Here is a 20,139-nt window from a genome sequence, read left to right on the forward strand (position 1 = left end):
ATGCTTTATAAGAAATACGCCATTTTTCGATTTCTGGAATAGAAGTGAATATTATCAAAATGAAAACTGAAACAGTATAAAGTTTTTCTAATTTTAATTTTGATATTTTATTGTCTTGTAGTGAAGCATTATTTAAATATCTCCAACTTCAATTGAAAATTTAAAATGAGTGCATTTTTCATGTTTGTAAAAATTAATATCTCATCATTTTTTTATAGGTCTCATATCTTTTGGGTGAACAGAAGTCTACCTTTATGGGGCTTACAGGTTATGTACAATTTTGTTTTATCCCTATATTTCTGGATTTAATCATATTTCACAGAGAAATACTATTGGAGAGAAAACTGTTGATAAGAGAAATGAATTTGCTTTATTGCTTACTTAATCTTGATGCACATCTTAGACAAACAATTTTATTTCTATCTTTGTTTGCCTGAGCCTTGGATTCTACCTTTTGAGAATTCCCTTCTGATCAGGATTTGACTTTAGAAAAAGGTTTGGAGGGCATGGAGAAAACCAGAGTAAAGGAGTGTGTTAAGGCACCACAAGTTCCCCAAACTACTTTAGGTATTCACCTTATATAATCCTTGAAAAAGTAATCAGAATCTCATAACCATGTTTGCTCTTCTACTTTATATCCGTAGTGTCTGGAACATGGCAGAATCTCAATTAATAATTATTAAATGAATAAACAAATGAATGAATGGCTCATATTACCAATAGCAAGAGCTTGGTCCCTAAACAGATAATTTTGTAAATAAAACAAAAAGAATATTTCTGGCATAAAAGGGGTCCTGAAGAAAGAGTCAGAAAATATGAGAGGGAACAGCATGTCTGAATTATGTTGCTACATTGTTCCCTAGAGTCCTCTGTATCTCTGCTTTGTTCCTTGTTCTGTTGAATTTTATGCCCAGCAAACTTTGTAAGTTCCCATCTCCTCTACTCCTGTCTCTCTCCTACACATACTTTTTATTTTCTGTTATTTTTCAACTGTGAAAGTTATCCAAAGGATAGATAAAATGGTAAAAAAATTACAGATTGGAAGACAGTTGAGTCTGGAAGTAATGGAAAGACTCTAAAACTCACTGTTTATAAACAACCTTTAAAATATGTTAAAATCAAATGTTCGCTTTGTCTTTTAGTCATGAGGATTGTAAAGTCTGTACATTGTAAAGTTTAAAGTTTATGATGAATTATTTTAATTATGTATGCATTGTGATCATAACTATGAAATCACATTTTTACTGTGTCTAGATATTTCATACTTTTTTGAAGTCAAGTTGCATTTCATGGTTTTTTTACACTGATTTGCATTGCAATGTCATTAATTACAAATACCCTTTCAAATATTTAAGTGTTTACTAAAAATGCAGTCTATTAATCTCTAGCTTGATTCCTATATTATCCTTCAGTAAGAAGCACATTTAAAGTAAGTGAATATTTTTGAGAGTAGTCGTATATGGCCTTGAAATACATTTTGATCTATTCAGATTGCTTTTATCTAATAGTGATATTTTACAATAATGATAATGCTCATTTTCAAATAGGATTTTGAGTAGTCATGTCACAAATGTTGTAGGGATCTTCTAACACTACATATAGGAAAAAGCATGGATGATGACGATTTAAAGAACTAGTAGGGAAAATCTATGAGATGTGCATGTAACGTCAGAGCAGTGCCTGGCTACCATATGTACTTCTGAACATAATTTACTTATATTGCCATTCATTCACATGCTTTTTTGTTGTTATTTTGTTTTGATATTCACTTAAATCAAAGTTTTCATTCCAACAGGAGTTAAAATTTAAAACTCCAGGGTATCTGCCTTTCTTATGTAGATTGTCTGAAATCTCAAAAGTGTATAAACAAACATATTTGTTCTCTGAGTCATTTCCTGTTTATGCTTGCGTATTTTCTTCTATTCATGTAGCCCAAAGTGCTGAGAGTATTTAATACAAAATCATTTGGATATCTTTTACAGTTACTTTTCCTGTTGTGCAATCATAGCTTTTTGGTAGTTCAGCAGTGGAAACTGTACACAGAACAGCGAATGTAGATAAAGATGGAAACTTGTCTAGGAGGGTGTAGGATATGTTCTTCCAGCTGTGAAAGGGGAATTGGTTAGAAAGTTCATTTAAATAAAATCTGAAAGTACCTTGAAGTGTTCACATGGGACTATTTTGTTTAGTGTTCAAGGATGCTGCTCTTTCATTTGGTGGGTGATAGGATAGAATGTATCACTCAACTCAAAGCTTATATTCTTTTTATTTTCTGAAAGGAATATTTTTGGTAGATGTCCTAGAGGTGGTATAAGTCTTGGTGGGAGAGGGTGGTGGTTGTGGCGGGGCAGTTGTGTGTGATTGTGCATATTAAGAACATACACAAAAGAACTATTCTTTACAGATCATGCAAGCTCCAGCTAGCCTGACTCTTCTAATTCCACATTTATGTTTGAGATAAACAATAGGTATTTATTCAGGAGTATTAGAAACTATAACACTAAGCTTGTAGTGCTGGGAATAGTTTGCAACCTCTCAGGTGTCTATGGAAGTTAAAGTGCCACATAATACCTCCTTACATCTATATCTGGATATTCTACAAATATGTGTATACAGATACATATGCATATATGCAAATATTTGTAAGGTAAGTACTATAATCATAAATATATATATTTAATTCTATTGCATTTTCTCACTAAAGTACTTTTTTTTTCCAGGTTTCAGTGGCATTGATAAGTCTATTTGAAACAATACTACTTGGTTATCTCAGTTATAAGGTAAGTTATTTTAATTAGAAGTTTTCTTTTGATAGAACACATTACTAGCATTTACCCAGTATTCCTTTATTTATAATTTGTACCCTGGGGATAAAGCAAGTTCTGCTTAAGCCTCTTTAATTATTTTGGGCCTCTGTAGCATGTGATAAGAATCTGTAGTTATATAGTAATGTTTTCCTTGGTGGCTTGAAAATATTTCACTAATTCCTGTGGGCTAATTACCTATTATATACATGCTCATATGAGGCAAGCAAATGGAATGGGTTGGCTTTTAATTGTTCCTAATCTCTTTTCCTCATCTGTATAAAAAATATTGGGGGAGCAAAAACATGTCTGTTAGGAATTATTTTAATGATTTCTCTTCATTTTTGGTGAAGGTTTGTTTGGCTGAAACAATTTAACAAATACTTATTTGGTGAAGAGCTCTATACTGTGCATTGTTCTTCTCTCATTGAGTTTCCATCTAGAAAGGGGGATATATAGGAGAAAATTGTACAGACAATAATAATACAAAACAGAATACGAGGTACTTTCAGTGAGGTGCAAATAAAGTCCTATGGGGATAGAGAGATGGCATATCATAGGATGAAAAGAAAATACTTGACTGATTTAAGCAGAGTCCTTGAATCAGTGATTTCAATAAGGAAAGATGAAAAGGCAAGACACTAAGGATTTATAGAATTAGCAAAGGCATAAAAGAAGTAATGTGCATATAAAATTGGAAGAAGAATAAATAAGTTTGGGCAGAATTTTGGGACATTTGGGAAAATATTGGTTGGGAAAATTTGGCACAATATTGTGAGGGCCTTGTATAGCAACATATAATGGGAATTTGATGGAGGATGTTGAGCATGAGAGTTCTGTAATTGTAATTAAGTTTTAGGAGTATTAGTTTGGAACATCTGTGCAGCACAGTTCAGAGAGACATCGCACTAAGGCCATGTGCTCAATTAAGACACGATTGCAGAAAGGAAGACTGGGAGTGAGGTTTTAGCTGGGTGAAAGAAATAGACAGAGGCGACATAAGATGAAATATAAAGGTAGAAACTAAAGAAATCATCATCTGTTTGATTGAAAAAGTGGAGGAAAAGATAAAGTCACATATCGCTTTAACATATTGTAAACTCAAATGGCTGGGAACATGGCAGTAAAACTAAGAAAAATTACATCAAGAAAAAAATCAGATTGGGGTCAAGATAGATGGAATAATGACAATCGTTTTGGAAATGATGAATTTGAGGTGATCATGGACAAATAGGTAGTCATTCTCAACTAAAAATGAGAATCTGGAACATAGAGATTTAAGATATGGAAGTCATTTTCACAGAGATAGTGGAGGAAGCATATGAGTTTATTAAGTATGGGATAATAATGAGGGAGAAGCTAAGGCTCATTTGATGGAGATGCTTACATTGTGGTTGCTGGAAGAAGAACAGAATAATCAGGGAAGACGGAGACATAGACAAGAAAGGCAGAAAGACTTCAGAATGGCTGTCATACTCATCACTAACCTTCAGTTCACATTTTCTGCATGTACTGTATCATCAAGTGTACTACTAAAGGTTATGTTTTGGGGAAACTCTTATATCAACTGCTTTCTCACTTTTTAAGACATAGGATTTTAAAGATAACATTTGTTAGACTACTTTTAATCCTAAATTAAGAGCAAGATGCCTTTACAAACTCACCTTTTCCTGTGGCTTTATTAAAAAATATTATCCTTAACTCCATCTGAAGAAAATAATGCTGATATCTGATGAGGTGAGATTGGTGAATTAGAAAGTATAGAAAAAAAATGTGGGCTTTCCAAAAAATATAGATGGGTTGATTTAGTATTTGTGAGAAAAAATTGGGTGTTAGAAATTCTAAGGAAGAAAAGTGTTCTCTGAAAGCATTGGAATTACAAGTTTAGTAAGAAGTTTGAGAAAAGGTCATTGGATTTACAGTTTAGAAAATCATTTGCTATTCACCTGTAGGAAAAAATTTCAGGGTTGTACAATTGAGAGTAAAAAGCATTAAATGAAGAATGTTGATTGGGGTAGGAGCTCCCTAGAAGTGGTCAAATGAGGCAGAAAAGATTGCCAGTGATGGAAAAAATCTGCATCATTTAGAGAAAGTAGGTAGAGGGGACCAGAAAAAAATGATAGACAAAGCAAGTTTTATGCAAAGTAAGAATAAGCTGGATTAGGAACCTGAGGTCTATTGATTCACTTTGGATACATTCCATTCTTTTCTGAGAGCACAGAAGATGGAAAATGATGCACGAAAGAATATTTTGAAGCTAGAGAAGGGAACCTGAAGAGACCTTACATGTAGGTAGTCGCTCATCCTTGAATAACCTAATTACTCACTCAATGATGAATTGTTTAGACTAAGATGTTGAGGAAGATCTTTTAATGGCTTATAAATATATCTTTTTGTCAAAATAGGTGCTCTAGAAACATATACTGATTGAAAAATCTGGATTTTGTATACCTAGAAGAGCAAAATACAAATCAAGTGAATTAATATCCAAGATTGTATCTCCGAAGTTACTTATTATTCAAGTACGTGATGAAAGTCAAATGTAATATACAAAAAATGACATGCTGAAAAATTAGGCACATGGGTATTTTTGGTAAATGTATTAAACCTCTTCCACTGGTTCTAGAGTGTGTACAGATATATAACTGGCTAAAATATTAATCTACATTTGTGAATGTATTTTCTCTAAATTCTAGCCAAAAGGTAATATGAAATTAACTTTGGTGCTTAATGAAACTCTTAGCCCTAATCTAAAAAGTCATTTAAAAAACACAAACAGATTCAAGATAATTTTCCATTATAATCATATGATGTTGACATTTGTAATTAATTAATTCCTGCCATTTATAAAATGAGAGCAAAGCATTATGAGACCTAGTGGCATTATAAGAACTAGGTGATATATAATATTTCCCTTCTGACCTTCATAAACACTAATGGCTTAGATGGTGGAGAGGTAGATGGTAGTTGAGTTTTGTGTGTTTCAAAGAAGCAAAGGATAAAAAGGAGTTACGTGATATTGGAAGGACAGGTTTCTATTAACTACCTCCTTTTTCCTCTCATAAATTCAGTCAAACTCATGGACTCTTTTTACCCCACCAACAGGCTGTTGGATAAAATACGTGAAATGAGTAAATTAACTGTTTGGTAACTATAATTGGTAACTGTTTATGGCCTATAAGGCAAATTTGGATAGCAGAATCTCAATTGAGTTCCTCCTCTCAAATTAGATTTTTAATAAAAATAATAGACAGGTGGGCAGAAATAGATGTTGCCTTAGAAGTGTACATATTCCCAATATTGTTCTGGGATACGTTACATTCTCAAATATCTATTAATGGCAAATCAATATTTATTTTTCTAAAATTTGTTTACTTCTATATATGCAGATAATGTGAATATTTATAGATAATATACATGTGCACATATAGTATTTAAAAATAAACTTAATATAGTATTCTGTAAGCACTTTATAATTCTTGAAATTAAGCATTCTAAAATAAACACGACTTAATCCTTAACTATTAAAACAGTTTAAAGTATTATGGCGACTGCAGTTTTTTATTTTTTTTGTGTGTTTTTTTTAACATTTATTTATTTTTGAGACAGAGAGAGACAGAGCATGAACGGGGGAGGGTCAGAGAGAGGGAGACACAGAATCTGAAACAGGCTCCAGGCTCTGAGCTGTCAGCACAGAGCCCGATGCGGGGCTCGAACTCACAGACCGCGAGATCATGACCTGAGCCGAAGTGGGCCGTTTAACCGACTGAGCCACCCAGGTGCCCCAAGACTGCAGTTTTTTAAAAACAAAGTGTATGTTGAGGTTAGTGGATAATTTTAAAAGTCCCTGACATCACCTTATTTTGTCCTCTATCCTACAGAAGTGCAGGTCTGTGCTTAAACATCATTCCATTCATGTTTATAGCTACTTGGCAGAACAGCCCCAGGATCTCCCAGCAGTAAAGTTCTTATTCTTCTGTTACCATAAATACCCTCTATGTCTTTATCAACTGCCTTCAAAATAGAACTCTATTTATACATACACATTCATTAAATCATAAGGAAACGAAAACAAACTCCAGCATAATTTCCAAAATTCTGCAAACAAAAATCCAACATACCTAGAAGGCTTATATTAAATCTGCAGTTCTTTTTTCTATAATCACTTGATGAAGAACAATGGTTTGAGATTGTCACACCATGATGAGCTCCCTTTTGGTCAGGAACAAAGGGTTGGACAAAGGAAAGGACTTTTAGATGCTGATGATTCTGCTTACAATACCATGGAAATGGTAAATCTAAATATTCAGTTTACATTTAGAAATACAAAATAAGGCTACCATAGGATTTCTACACTATTTTAATTTCGTCGAAGGAAGATAAGTTAACAGCCTTTTTAGTTATGTATTTTAAATATAGGTATTGTTAATATTGAAGAAGAAAGTGTTTTTAAAAAGTCTCTTGGTATATGCTGGGCTAACGATTTAATTACCATACATCTTATAATTTTTAAAGTGCTTTTTGGAGGTACTTAGAAATAGTTACAAACTTCCATTTTCCTTTAGGATAAAAATAAAAACCTGATGAATTTTAGAAAATTACCTATTTTCCTCCATTTTTATTAAGGAAAATGATGTCCATACCAAATAATGTAGAATGGTTGGATTAATGTTTATTTATATTTTACTGAATTCTTTCAATAAAAGGAACACAGTTTTACACACTTAGAACAGATAAAGAAAGCTACCTAAGAAATTTTTTTTTGGAGGGTGCCTGGGTGGCTCAGTTGGTTAAGTGGCAGACTTTGGCGTAGGTCATGATTTCACGGTTTGTGGGTTCAAGCCCTGCATTGGGCCCTGTGCTGACAGCTCAGAGCTTAGAGCCTACTTTGGATTCTGTCTCTCCCTTTCTCTCTGTCTCTCCTTGCTCACAGTCTTTCTCTATCTCTCAAAAAATGAATAAAAATGTTAAAAAATTCTAAAAAAATTTAAAAAAAAGATTTTTTTTTTTTTTTTTTTAAGAAGTTACCTTTTGAGGGCGGGTTGTGCCTGGCTGGCTCAGTTGGTAGAGTGTACAACTTTTAATCTCAGGGTCGTGAGTTTAAGCCCCACATTGACCATGGAGCCCAATTTAAAAAATAAAAATAAAAATAAAATAAATTATTCTTTGGAAGAAGACATGCCTATTACTTCCTTTGTGAAAATAAGATTAGGGGCGCCTGGGTGGCTCAGTCGGTTAAGCATCCGACTTTGGCTCAGATCATGATCTCGTGGTCCGTGAGTCCGAGCCCCGCGTCAGGCTCTGTGCTGACAGCTCAGAGCCTGGAGCCTGTTTCAGATTCTGTGTCTCCCTCTCTCTCTGACCCTCCCCCATTCATGCTGTCTTTCCCTGTCTCAAAAATAAATAAAACGTTAAAAAAAAAAGAAAATGAGATTAAATGAAATAAGTATTTAACATAATTTTGAAGGACATTTTGGATTTTATTTTATGCTTCTCTACATAATGCCATTCTATAGATACATTTTTTTCACAATAATTGTTTTTATTATGTGGATTTTTATAACCATAGTTAGGTTCCCTAACACTCAGTGTAACTTGGGAATACTTTTTATATATTTTTTTTCATTAGCTTATTTTAGGGGAGATATTTATTCATGTATCTCTCAGTTCAGGAGAAAACCTGAGATCTTAGAATTAAACCTAGTGAATACAATAAAAAGACATGCATTATTTTTAGCAATGAGTATATTGCCTCAGTGTATAATTTTAGATCATGAAAATTAGCCCTTGTAGAGAAGATTATTCATTTTCAGGGGATTGGCACATTAGGTGTGCCTTTAGAAAAATGATCTAGGTAATGTGGTAGGTGAATCGGAATGGGACAAGAATGAAGGGAAGGAGACCAGCTAGGAGCCTCAACCAGATCAAAGAGGGGGAATGAGTTAGAATAAGAACTAAGCAAACTCAGTATCTACTTACGAATCAGGAGATCTTATTGACCAATTATACTTAGGTAGATTGGGGGAAGGAAGATGTTAATAGTTTCTCCAGGATTTTTGGTTTGCGTTACTGGGGAACCAATCAGGGCAAAAATCATAAATTTTACTTCTAGACATTTTACACACAAGGTACCATTGAGGCTTCTGTATGAAGCAGTGGCTTAAATAGTGGAAATGAAACAGAATCTCAGAGATACAATATTGATCTGGGCTAGAGATACAGCTTTGGAAGTCATTGGTTTATTATTGAAAACAAGTTGACTTTGAAACAGACGAAACTACCTGAGATAGGTTTGTAGCCAAGTACTCTTAAAATACTTTCCTGCAGAAATTTTCCATTGGAACTCTGTGGTTACAATTTAAACAACTAATGTGTAACTATATTCAGGTAGGCTTAAATAATAAAATCCTTTCAAGCATTTCCATTTGGATCCAATAGAAAGAAATACAAATACTTAAGTTGAAAATATAACACAGGGGCATCTGGGAGGCTCAGTCAATTAAGTGTCTGACTATAGTTCAGGTCATGATCTCATGGTTTGTGAGTTTGAGCCCACGTTGGGCTCTCTGCTGCCAGCGCAAAACCCACTTTGGATCCTCTGTCCCCCTCTCTCTCTGTCCCCACCCCATCCTCTAGCGTGCACACTCTCTGTGCTAGCTCTCTATCTCTTTCCCTCTCTCTCAAAAGGAAATACACGTTAAAAAAATAACACAATATGCCAAGAGGGGGAAGAACATTTATAAAATATTTGGGAGTATAATTTATTCATTAACATGAGCCCTAACAGGCATAGAAACAAATAGTTGTATAAAATGTTACAAACTCTTGTCAGGAGAGTAGTGGTAAAGGCATGGAGAGTAGGGCATTCCAAGCAGAGGGAGAAGTATGAACAAAGTTATAAAACTATGAAATATCCTACCATGTTCAGAGAATTGTATAAAGTTCAGTGTGGATGAATCTGTGGTTGAATTCAAATGGAAATAGGAGTATAGTAGGTTTGAACCAGACCAGTAATCAGAGTTAAGTTCCAGATTATGAACTTTCATATAATATGAGGAGTAGTTTGGTTGTTACTATGTTGGCAATGACATTTTAGAATGAATACTTTGCCTTTAATATAGAAGATAAATCGGAAATTAATTAAGTCAGATACCAGTTATGAGAGTTTTTTTAATTGAGAAAAAAAATCATAAAATAAAATTGAAGTATTACAAATGGAAATGAAGCAAACCATCAGAGATAGAAAAGATTTTTGCTGGGGCACCTGGGTGGCTCAGTCGTTTAAGCATCTGACTTCGGCTCAGGTCATGATCTCGTGGTTCCTGAGTTTGAGCCCCACATCGAGCTCTGTGCTGTTGGTGCAGTCCTCTGTCTCCCTCTCTCTCTGCCCCTCCCCCCACTCATGCGTGAGCATGCTCTCTGTCTCTCTCTTTCTCTCTCAGAAATAAATGAACATTTAAAAAAAGAAATGACTTTTTACAAGAAAAAGGTTTTTTATTTACTATGAACCAAGTTTTTCCAAAGAGTGTCTCACAGCTATGAGAACTGATATAATCCTGCTGTGCCTTAATAGACATAGCTTTCCATATCACCAGTGGTAACTATTTTCAGACTCTTTCTTTTGTTGATTACATCATTCCCTTTCCCCGTGAACAATCATTAACACCAAAGAGAGGTATACAATCAGTAGTAAAAATACACCAAGGACAGAATAAGCCAAATGTTTAGCATTCTGGAAACTGAGCCATGTAAAAGACTGATGAATGAAATGGTGATATTAACCTGCACACACACACACACACACACACACAAAATCATGACATAATTAAGATCAGTTATAACTGGTTTATTAAATATGTCTGACTTATTGCAAGTAAGAAAGGCCTCTAGTTTTCCTATACTTTTGGAAATCCTCACATCCTCCTGATCCATGCTGATCAGATGATATCTCAGACAGATCTCAGAGCTTTTCCAGTCTCTTCAATCACAAGGCGGATTCATTTCGGTATTTAAGAAGTTATGGCCAATATATATAAACATTAAAATTCTCATCCACGTTAAGGCTTTATCTAGTCCTTGGCTCAGACCTGTGTGGGACATGGAATCATTGTGGAGGCCGTCTGCTGTTTTCACTTCCTCTCTTATTTGAGGCTGCTGATTCTGGTCCCACCAGGGCTGAGGAGGCACAGGGAGTGGGGTGAAGTCAGCTTCTGGGATGCAGGTGCCTGACTGACACAAGTGTAGTCTGATGTTGGGTTGTCCTGCATGGCAGATACAAGTAGGGCTTTTGTGGTCTTCCTCAGGCCTTTGGCTGAAGGCCTTGGATGCCTCAGTGCCTCTGGCTGGACTAAACTTCTCAGGTCGCCATCTGTTGAGGTCTCGCTTCCCATTCAAGTATAGTCTTCCTGAGTATAAACTCCTTTAAAATGGCCATACGTTTTATTCTTTAGAGCCTATATCTCGTTCCCAGAAAACAAGTACCTTTGTTTTAGAATTGGCAAAATTGTGACTTGCTCTCATTTCAGCCCTCTTTCTTGTTGCACTGTTTTCTCTTCGTGTTTAGATGTTGTAGGCATTAGCCAAGTACAGTTTCTATGTGTGAGTCAAGCTCTTTAAGTGGCTCTCTTGAGCCCTTCTCACTTAGCTTGAAGTAATGAGAGAAGCTCCAAAGCACCACTTACCTCTCTGTACGGAGGGCTTCTCATTGCTCCCGTTTCTTCCACCTGCTCCCTCTACCACTTTTTATGTAGCCTGCAGATGGTAATGAACGAAATGCAGGAAAACTTAGTGCCTAATATTTGAGTACATGGACAATAGCCAACCTAGAACCTTGCTTTGTGATGTAGAAGTATTTTGTATCACTTTAATGTTTTAAGCCTTTGGGACTTCAAGGATAATTAAGAAAGACTCCCCATCTTGAAGCCAGTGTTATAAAATAATTGAAAATTACAGAAACCCAGATTTCCAATTGCGTTTTAATATGGAGATCCCTTTATAGAAGAATAAGCTGCTTTAGGGCATTCAGAGTTGTTTTTCATCGGACACCATTTAAGAAAGAGCCAGTGATTAACCTGTTTATATCAGAGTCAGCTTTATGGGTGTTTAATGTGTGCGTTTGCACAGTGTTAAAGATTTAGAAGGACCTGCTCTTATTTTAGTATTCTTATGTCACCTTCTGGAAATTGTTAGTAGATTGTTAATAAGAGATCCTGAATTTTCATTGTGCACTAGGCCCCACAAATTATGTTGCCAATTTTTATTAATATCGTTGTACTATGTGTGTCGGGAGATTAGAATCTAGATGATTGAAAAAGCCCTTCTTTTTACATTTTATCGACATAAAACCATTGTTAATACCAATAAACGTTAACAAGTGTATGTGTTTATAAACTATTTAATATGCTTTACAGTTTGTGAATATAATTCACATAGTAAAAACATTAAGATTGAATCACTTTTTACTGATTCTGTAGGTTCTTTGATATTTGTTTTATTTTTACTAGTAACCTTTCCTCCATGAAATAGTGTATGATCAAAATGTGTTGTGTACAATATTCAAGAATTACTATAAATGTTTGCTTTATTTCTTAAACTTACCACAAAATTGAGAGAGTACAATTACACTTAGAAAAATACTCTTTAAAAGTTATTGCTATATCTTTATAAAATGATTTGGTATTCTGTTAATGTAAGCATCCTTGCTAGAGAAATTCTGAGTGCTGTCTTTTTCCCCCTTTAATGGGATTCAGTATAATTGACTTTCATTTTTATTTATTCTTTCTTGGAAGGGAAACATCTGGGAACAGATTTTACGAATACCCTTCATCTTGGAAATAATTAATGCAGTTCCCTTCATTATCTCAGTAAGTCCTAAAAGCATCTTTAAAATTTTTTTTTTTTTTCAACGTTTATTTATTTTTGGGACAGAGAGAGACAGAGCATGAACGGGGGAGGGGCAGAGAGAGAGGGAGACACAGAATCGGAAACAGGCTCCAGGCTCCGAGCCATCAGCCCAGAGCCCGACGCGGGGCTCGAACTCCCGGACCGCGAGATCGTGACCTGGCTGAAGTCGGACGCCTAACCGACTGCGCCACCCAGGCGCCCCTAAAAGCATCTTTAAAATAAATAATTTTGTTATTGGACTTGAGTCTTTAAATCTAAATACTAATATATAATATATTAGTTCCAATAAATGATTTTGGGCTTTGGTTAGAATCATGGTATTAAAAATAAGTAGTAAAATCAGTTGGATAACTGGATTGTGAAATTAAATGAAAACTAATGAGATTTAGTGCAATAGCAAAATAAAACACTTTTTAGACATATATGCTCTAGATGTGCCATTTAAACAGGTGTGGGTATTATCTAGACAGAGTAGAAATTAATCATTCCACTTCTTGTGTGTATTATGGACTTAAAAAAAAAGAAACTAACAAAAAAGCAGAATGAGACCTGTAAATATAGAGAACTGATGCTTGCTGGCAGAGGTCGGGGGGGGTGGTCTGGGCAAATTGCTTGAAGGGGAGTGGGATACAGGCTTCCAATTATGGAATAAATAAATCATGGGAATAAAAAGCACAGTATAAGAAATGCAATCAATGATACTGCAATAGTGATACAACAGGACAGATGATAGCTATACTTAATGGTGAACATAGCTTAATGTATAAACTTGTCAAATCACTAAGTTGTACACCTGAAAGTCATGTAACATTGTGGGTCAACTATACTCAGATTAAAAAAAAGATATCAAGCATTTATAAAAGTTTCTCATACTGAGAATATATTTATTTCTAGCTTAAACACAATTATTTTACTATGTTCAATTCTCTTGTTAATAAGAAAGTTGCCAATAGCCAGACAGCTAGCAATTTTTGCTTCTTTACCAAAATACAGTGGAGTACCAATTCTATGAAGGTCCTGCTCAGTTGCAGCCCCATAAACACATAACCAGCACTTTCCCATTGCAAAATTAGGTTTCAATCTCCATTTCATAGAGATATGATAATGTCTGCTGGGAATGTGCTTTGCAACACTTTATTTGAGTTTTATTTGGAAAATTATGGAAGTCAGAAAATGTTATCTAAAGCAGTTGCTTACTTCTGATAATTATTTTACTTTTAGTGATTTATCTAGAGGAACAACTGCAACGAGATTAAATGACAGGCTACCTAACTATAATCCAATTGAATAGGTTCCCAACGTCACTTAAAATGTTTGAATCTGAAGAGGGTAAGTGGTAATGTTGAGCAAAAGGAAACCTTCTCTTCTTACTCCTACTTTCCCCCTCAAGTTGTAGGGAAGAGAGAGGTGATGTCTGTTGTAAACTGTCACACTGAAATGGTAGAATTACCATAGTTGTAGCTGATATTCAGTGGGAGCTTATTATTTCCTTTCTGCTTCTACAATCATTCCCAAAGAAGTTTTCCGTAAGAAAGACTTCGATGATAAATGCAAAGATCATATCTTCTCCTCGCATTTCATTAATGAGTTTAAAGTATTTGTCACATTTTAAAAAATTATATGTCCTTTAATCACTTTTTCCCTGTTTTACATTTATTTTCAATTTGCTGGCTATGATTTTTGCTTTGAGATAAAAGTTTAGCTCTGGTTTGTTTTTCAGATCTTCTGGCCCTCCTTAAGGAATCTGTTTGTCCCAGTCTTTCTAAACTGTTGGCTTGCCAAACATGCCTTGGAAAATATGATTGTAAGTATGATAGGGAAGTGCAAATACAAAACTATTTTCAACCCTCCATTATTTCTTAAATCCTTTTGATGCTCAGACTAAACAGAGAGAGAAGATGATTTGAAGTCTTAGTCTTGTACTTACACACTCTTCCTCCCTATAATAGAACTCATACTGTTGTGATTTATTCAGGTATAACTAAATTTCTAAATGTCTTATTTTTAAACTTCTTTTAAATTAATTTAGTATTTTAGTAATAGTTTCATTTAAATGTTTATGAAAATGAAAAAGTTTTGGTAAAATACTTTCAAATAATGAAAGTGATATGTTGTATTAACATTGAAGCTAATAGACCCTAAGTTTGCTTATATCCTAATTCAGGATGACAACTTTTTAAATGCCCATATTGCCAAGTCACTGCCTTTGTAAGGCCCTTTGAACTGGTAAACAAAAATCATTCAGATTTTCTAAATATCACCAAACCAAAGCTATCTGCTATTTGGACAACAAATTAACCAATCTTGTGAAGAGGAATAACCTTCCTAGGCAATCTGTTGATATATAATGGGAGTCCTTGTTTTAAGGATTTAGGAGGTGATGTCAAACTGCTCTTTTTTTTAATGTTTATTTATTTTTTGAGAGAGAGAGAGAGGATGAGCAGGGGAGGGGCAGAGAGAGAAGGAGAGAGAGAATCCCAAGCAGGCTCTGCCCTATACCACAGAGCCTGATGCGGGGCTCAATCTCATGAACCATGAGATCATAATCTGAGCAGAAATCAAGAGTCAGAAGCTTAACTGTCTGAGTCACCCAGGAGCCCCAGATGTCAGACTGTTCTTAGCTGTAGGTTTTCTCACATTCCATAAAAATATGTGAGATTTTGTGAGGTTCTGTATTGAAGCTGGAAACCCTTCATTTAAAGTCATCCTTTTAGATTTTGTTAGGTTGGGTTGTGAGTGGGATATTAGGAGGGAGAAAGAGAAGGAGAAGTAAGAGATTCAGAACTTAAGAGTTGTGCCACGGTTGGATTTTGCTGAAGGCTGACCCTGTGCGGAGGGACTGATTTATAACTATGAGCAAAATGTGTTTACTATAGGCTTCAATATAAGTTAGCCGTGAGACATTTTCTCTTTAGTCATCAATTCTATAAATGCTAATATGAGTCTACTATGTGCCAAGCACTCTGATATGATAGCTAATGATTTAACTTTCTTCATCTTCAAAACAGAACAAAAGTACTTACATTACGGGCTTGCAATGAGAATTAAATAAAATCACATATATGTATAAAATATTGTATCTGGCACAAACACAGTCAGGGCTCAAGCAAGCCCTGAGCCAGGGCTCAACAAGCAGACTTGTTTTATTTCAAATGTTTTTGTAAAAAGAAATGAACATGAAATTTTAGCCAAAGGAATATTTGGAATAACATTTAAGTATTCTCAACCAAATGAATGTTTCCAAACATTGAGTAACAACTGGAGTCTCATGAAAATACATGAGCAAACAGTAGGGGAATGTGGCCTGTGAAGTGGTTTGAATAAACATTGGGCTGTCTTATCTGTCCCCCCCCCAAAAAAAAAACCCAAAAAACATTTTTTCACTAAATATATTTTGCCCAAATTGTTAATGAAAAAAATACACCATGAAAAAAGAAATCTCATTTTACTAATTTGTGTTATTAGTTGGTGGAAAAAAAATAACCTAACCACGGGAGGAATCATTAGTCAATCATTGAGAGCAAAAGTAGTGCTTTGTAATATTAAGTTAGGATTCATTTTCCACTGTATTTCTATATTTTGCTTCTCCTTTCACTGATTGCTAAATTTTTAGTTTTTCTGCTCATTAACCCTCTGTCAAAAAGAAAGTAAGGAATGAGAGGTAAAATTGTAACCAACTTATTTTTTTTGTTTTCATAGCAGTTTTGGTTAAATATGTGGTAGAAAAAGGTAAAGTAATGTTTTGTTGAGATTTTATATTGGTGAATTGATTTATTTCAAGCAATACCGACTTTAAGATGGTTAAAAGTTTATTATAAGATTTTTGAGATGAACAGAAAACTATAAAGTAAATTATGAAAACCTATAAATCTATCAGACTTTATATCCTCCTAATATTTTCTATGAAAAACATGCATACCTATCATATATGAAATTATATGTTCAATTTTATAATTTGAATTAAAAAAAATTTTAATGTTTATTTTTGAGACAGAGACAGAGCATGAGCAGGGCAGGGACAGAGAGAGAAGGAGACACAGAATCCAAAGCAGGCTCAGCTCCTGAGCTGTTAGCATAGAGCCTGATGAAGGGCTCTAACTCATGAACTGTGAGATCATGACCAGAGCTGAAGTTGGATGCTTAACTGACTGGGTCACCCAGGCGCCCCTTGAATTTTGTTTTTATAGTGCCCAATTTCCTATATCACTAAATACTTTTTTCAAATCATTAAAAAAACTTTTTTAATGTTTATTAAGTTTTGAGAGAGAGAGAGAGAGAGCATGAGGGTGGGAGGGGCAGAGAGAGAAGGAGACACAGAATCTGAAGTAGGCTCCAGGCTAATGAGCTATCAGTACAGAGCCCAATGCGTAGCTTGAACTCACAAACGGTGAGATCATGACCTGAGCCGAAGTTGGACACTTTGGTTGGACACCAACTGAGCCATCCAGGCACCCCCTTTTTAAATCGTTTTTAATGGCTGCATCTAAATCTGTTATATAGTTTTGATCAGTTAATCATTTTGTATTGCATATTTTAGTTACTTTAATAGTAATGAACATTTGTTATTTCATATAAGTATTATAATTTTGTAATAAAGGTGAACATACGTATTGATTTTTATCTCTGATTATTTTCATGTGGTCAATTTTTAGAAATTATGTGATTGAATAAGTACTCACTAAATTAATGAATGAATGTATGAAATAAAAAGGACAGGGCTGTGACCTGTGTTACTAAATCACCTTCAAGACATTTTATAACAAAGTACATAGGCAATATCATATGTGAGTGCTCATATTTTGTATCTTAAACAACACTGGGTGTATATTCTTTAATGTCTTTCAAATGGAAAGATTAAAAAGCATATCTTGAATTCAAGTTTATATTAATGAAGTTAAACTTAAAAAATTTTGTTCATTGGCTATTTAGCCTTTGATTTTTATGATAGATTGCCTGGCGTATTTCATGTCATTTTTCGTGATTCAGAGAATGAGATGTGATTGTAGCTTGACCTACTTACTGCTTTCCCCTAAATTGAATATATTGTTTTCTGATCTTTTAAAGTCAGAATTTTCCATAAGAGATCGTGCTTATCATGGAGGGCTGTGGGAGTCAGTGCAACATCTCTGTAGATGTTGGTAAGGCAAGTGACTGAAATTTGGTGCTTTGGTGGTCCCCCATAGTATTATGTTTGTCATATGAATGCTAAGGTAAGTTACATTTAGACCTAGGCAAAAATGAAGATATGTTGCTATATCCATTTAAAGTATATGTATCAAGTGTGCACAAGATAGCTAAAATATAATACTAGTAATAAATGTAGTGAAACTCATGGATATTTAGTATTTTCAAAATTAAAATATGCTTTTTTTTTGGTTTTATTTTAGAATGACCTGCACAGAGCCATACAGCGTACCCAGTCTGCAATGTTTAATCAAGTTTTGATTTTAATATCTACATTACTATGCCTTATCTTCACTTGGTAAGATTATACATATCATTTTCATTGTTTCATTTAATTATAGTTTTTAAATATTATATATCATTTGAAATGAGTTGGCTAAAATAGATATTCTCTATAAATGTAAAGGATCACCTACAGAATTAAAAGTGAAATCTCTCCTTCAGTCTTACAGAAAAACCAAGAAAGCACGTCTATCATTTGGTATTGATATTTACTGCAACTTTGACATTTTCCCAAATGCTGTAAACAACCAAATCACAAGAATTTGCACTGCATGCCATAGTTGTCAAACAAGAAATTTTCTTTCAAACTGCTGACTTGGAGGTGCCCTTATCTTTCTTACAATCTTCAAAGCAGAAACACTGTTGAGAAAACTGTCATTACCCATCACTGTCTCTGCCTGTGCCTTCTCTCCGTGATGTTTCAGTATGCAGTCAGGCAGAAAGCAAGGGCAGATGTCCTGCCAGTGCAATGCAAGACCTGGTTCTTTGCTTTGTTATAGAAAACAGGTATTTCTTTTTCTGGAAAGTCTCACCTTGATGATGATAAAGTAATCCAGTGGGAAATGGTGCTCTGCACATATGGACTCATGTAGATTCTTAAGTGGAGGGAAAAAATGTGAAAATCAAAAAATGAGGTAGAATAATATATCAGTTACAGGAGTCTTAAATATTATGTGCAATGGTGCTCTGTCCTGGATTTGACCTATTCAGAAAGAGAAAAAGCTAATTAGGAAGTACAAAATGAGAAGAATGCCTTCATGTGCTAGTACAACTGAATCAGATATAAATAGAGCTATAGGTGTACGTGTGTAAACATAGGTTGAGATATATAGGCATAGTAATACTTTGTGTCAGTAGTTTGCAGTGCCTATCTCTATTAACTGGATTTAAAATGTTTTATTGCATACTTTATATCTTAAAAAATAAATATATTTTAAGATACTTAATGTCTGTAGATACAAACTCTCTAAACTTGACACAAAGCTATCTTATCATTTAAACCTTTTTTACTGTTCACAGATTGTTTTTATTGTTCACCTCGTAAACACCTAGCTGCATAAATATGAAATATTAAGAGTAATGATTTCCCTCTCAAGTCACTAAAAATTCTTAATTTTAAGATAATGACATCATGTAAATAGTTTAAGAGGGTTTTTTTGTTTTGTTTGTTTTACCTAAGGAAAAATACTACAAATTAGAATTTTTTTTTACTTATGTACATGTTAATATTTCAAATGCTGAAAAATTGAAGAAAGTAAAGTGATTTAAAAAATATTATTAGAGTCTGTTAAAGTAAAGTTAGTAAAGAAGCAATTAAAATATTAATGCTAAAAAAGGATAAATTATTTTTATATGGTAATGGTTAGTTCAGTACTTTTGTTTTGGAAGCATCCTTATCACAGTGAATCATGCATAGTGAGCTCTCTATTTGCTCTTACTTTCTGCCTGTATGTCTATTTCTTGAGTAGTTTTTATTTTCAAAAGAAGCACCTAGCCACTTTCTCACACCAAGGAATGCAGCAGTGCTAGATACAGGGTTTTCATGATATATATGAAATTGCTGTTATGCAGTTTATTTCTCATTTAAGTCATTTGTTTCACTTTTTATTTTGTTTGAAGTTAGAGTTGCTTTTGTTGGTGTTGATCTTGTGTACTATTGTTTTTAATCACACGTACATTATCAATGTGCAATGTCATTGTTTTTAATCACTTGTATGTTCATACATTTATATTAACATGTTTCTAAATTATAAAATCTAGAATGGGGAAACTGAAGTTTGATTTCTTTGTGTGTCCTCCTCTAGCCGTACAAGCAAAATGTCATCATAAATCATGACTATCATAGTAAGGTAGAATAAACCTTGTATGAATTCACCATCAAAAGTGCAGTTATGTACAAGAAAAATATAAACAATGTTATATTGGTTATAACACACAAGCTGTTGTAACAAAGTTACACCACACA

At 34.2% G+C, this 20,139-nt stretch overlaps 1 protein-coding gene and 1 long non-coding RNA gene across 2 annotated transcripts in view; one reads left to right on the plus strand and one right to left on the minus strand.

Moving 5' to 3' along the window:
* Positions 1-20,139, plus strand: part of KCNT2 (potassium sodium-activated channel subfamily T member 2) — a 370,279-nt gene that overhangs the window by 121,483 nt on the left and 228,657 nt on the right. Inside the window, 5 exon segments of the mRNA XM_043568827.1 lie at positions 219-267; positions 2,721-2,780; positions 12,593-12,667; positions 14,428-14,511; positions 18,095-18,189. Of these exon segments, the coding sequence (XP_043424762.1) occupies positions 219-267; positions 2,721-2,780; positions 12,593-12,667; positions 14,428-14,511; positions 18,095-18,189 (363 nt within the window).
* Positions 1-20,139, minus strand: part of LOC122476301 — a 44,418-nt gene that overhangs the window by 17,844 nt on the left and 6,435 nt on the right. The window contains exons 2-3 of the long non-coding RNA XR_006295448.1: positions 18,707-18,769; positions 11,486-11,555 (exon numbers count right to left, since the gene is read on the minus strand). This is a non-coding gene — a long non-coding RNA (uncharacterized LOC122476301). The remainder of the gene's footprint in view (positions 1-11,485; positions 11,556-18,706; positions 18,770-20,139) is intronic.

The sequence above is a fragment of the Prionailurus bengalensis genome, chromosome E4 (assembly GCF_016509475.1).
Source record: "Prionailurus bengalensis isolate Pbe53 chromosome E4, Fcat_Pben_1.1_paternal_pri, whole genome shotgun sequence".
NCBI lineage: Eukaryota > Metazoa > Chordata > Mammalia > Carnivora > Felidae > Prionailurus > Prionailurus bengalensis.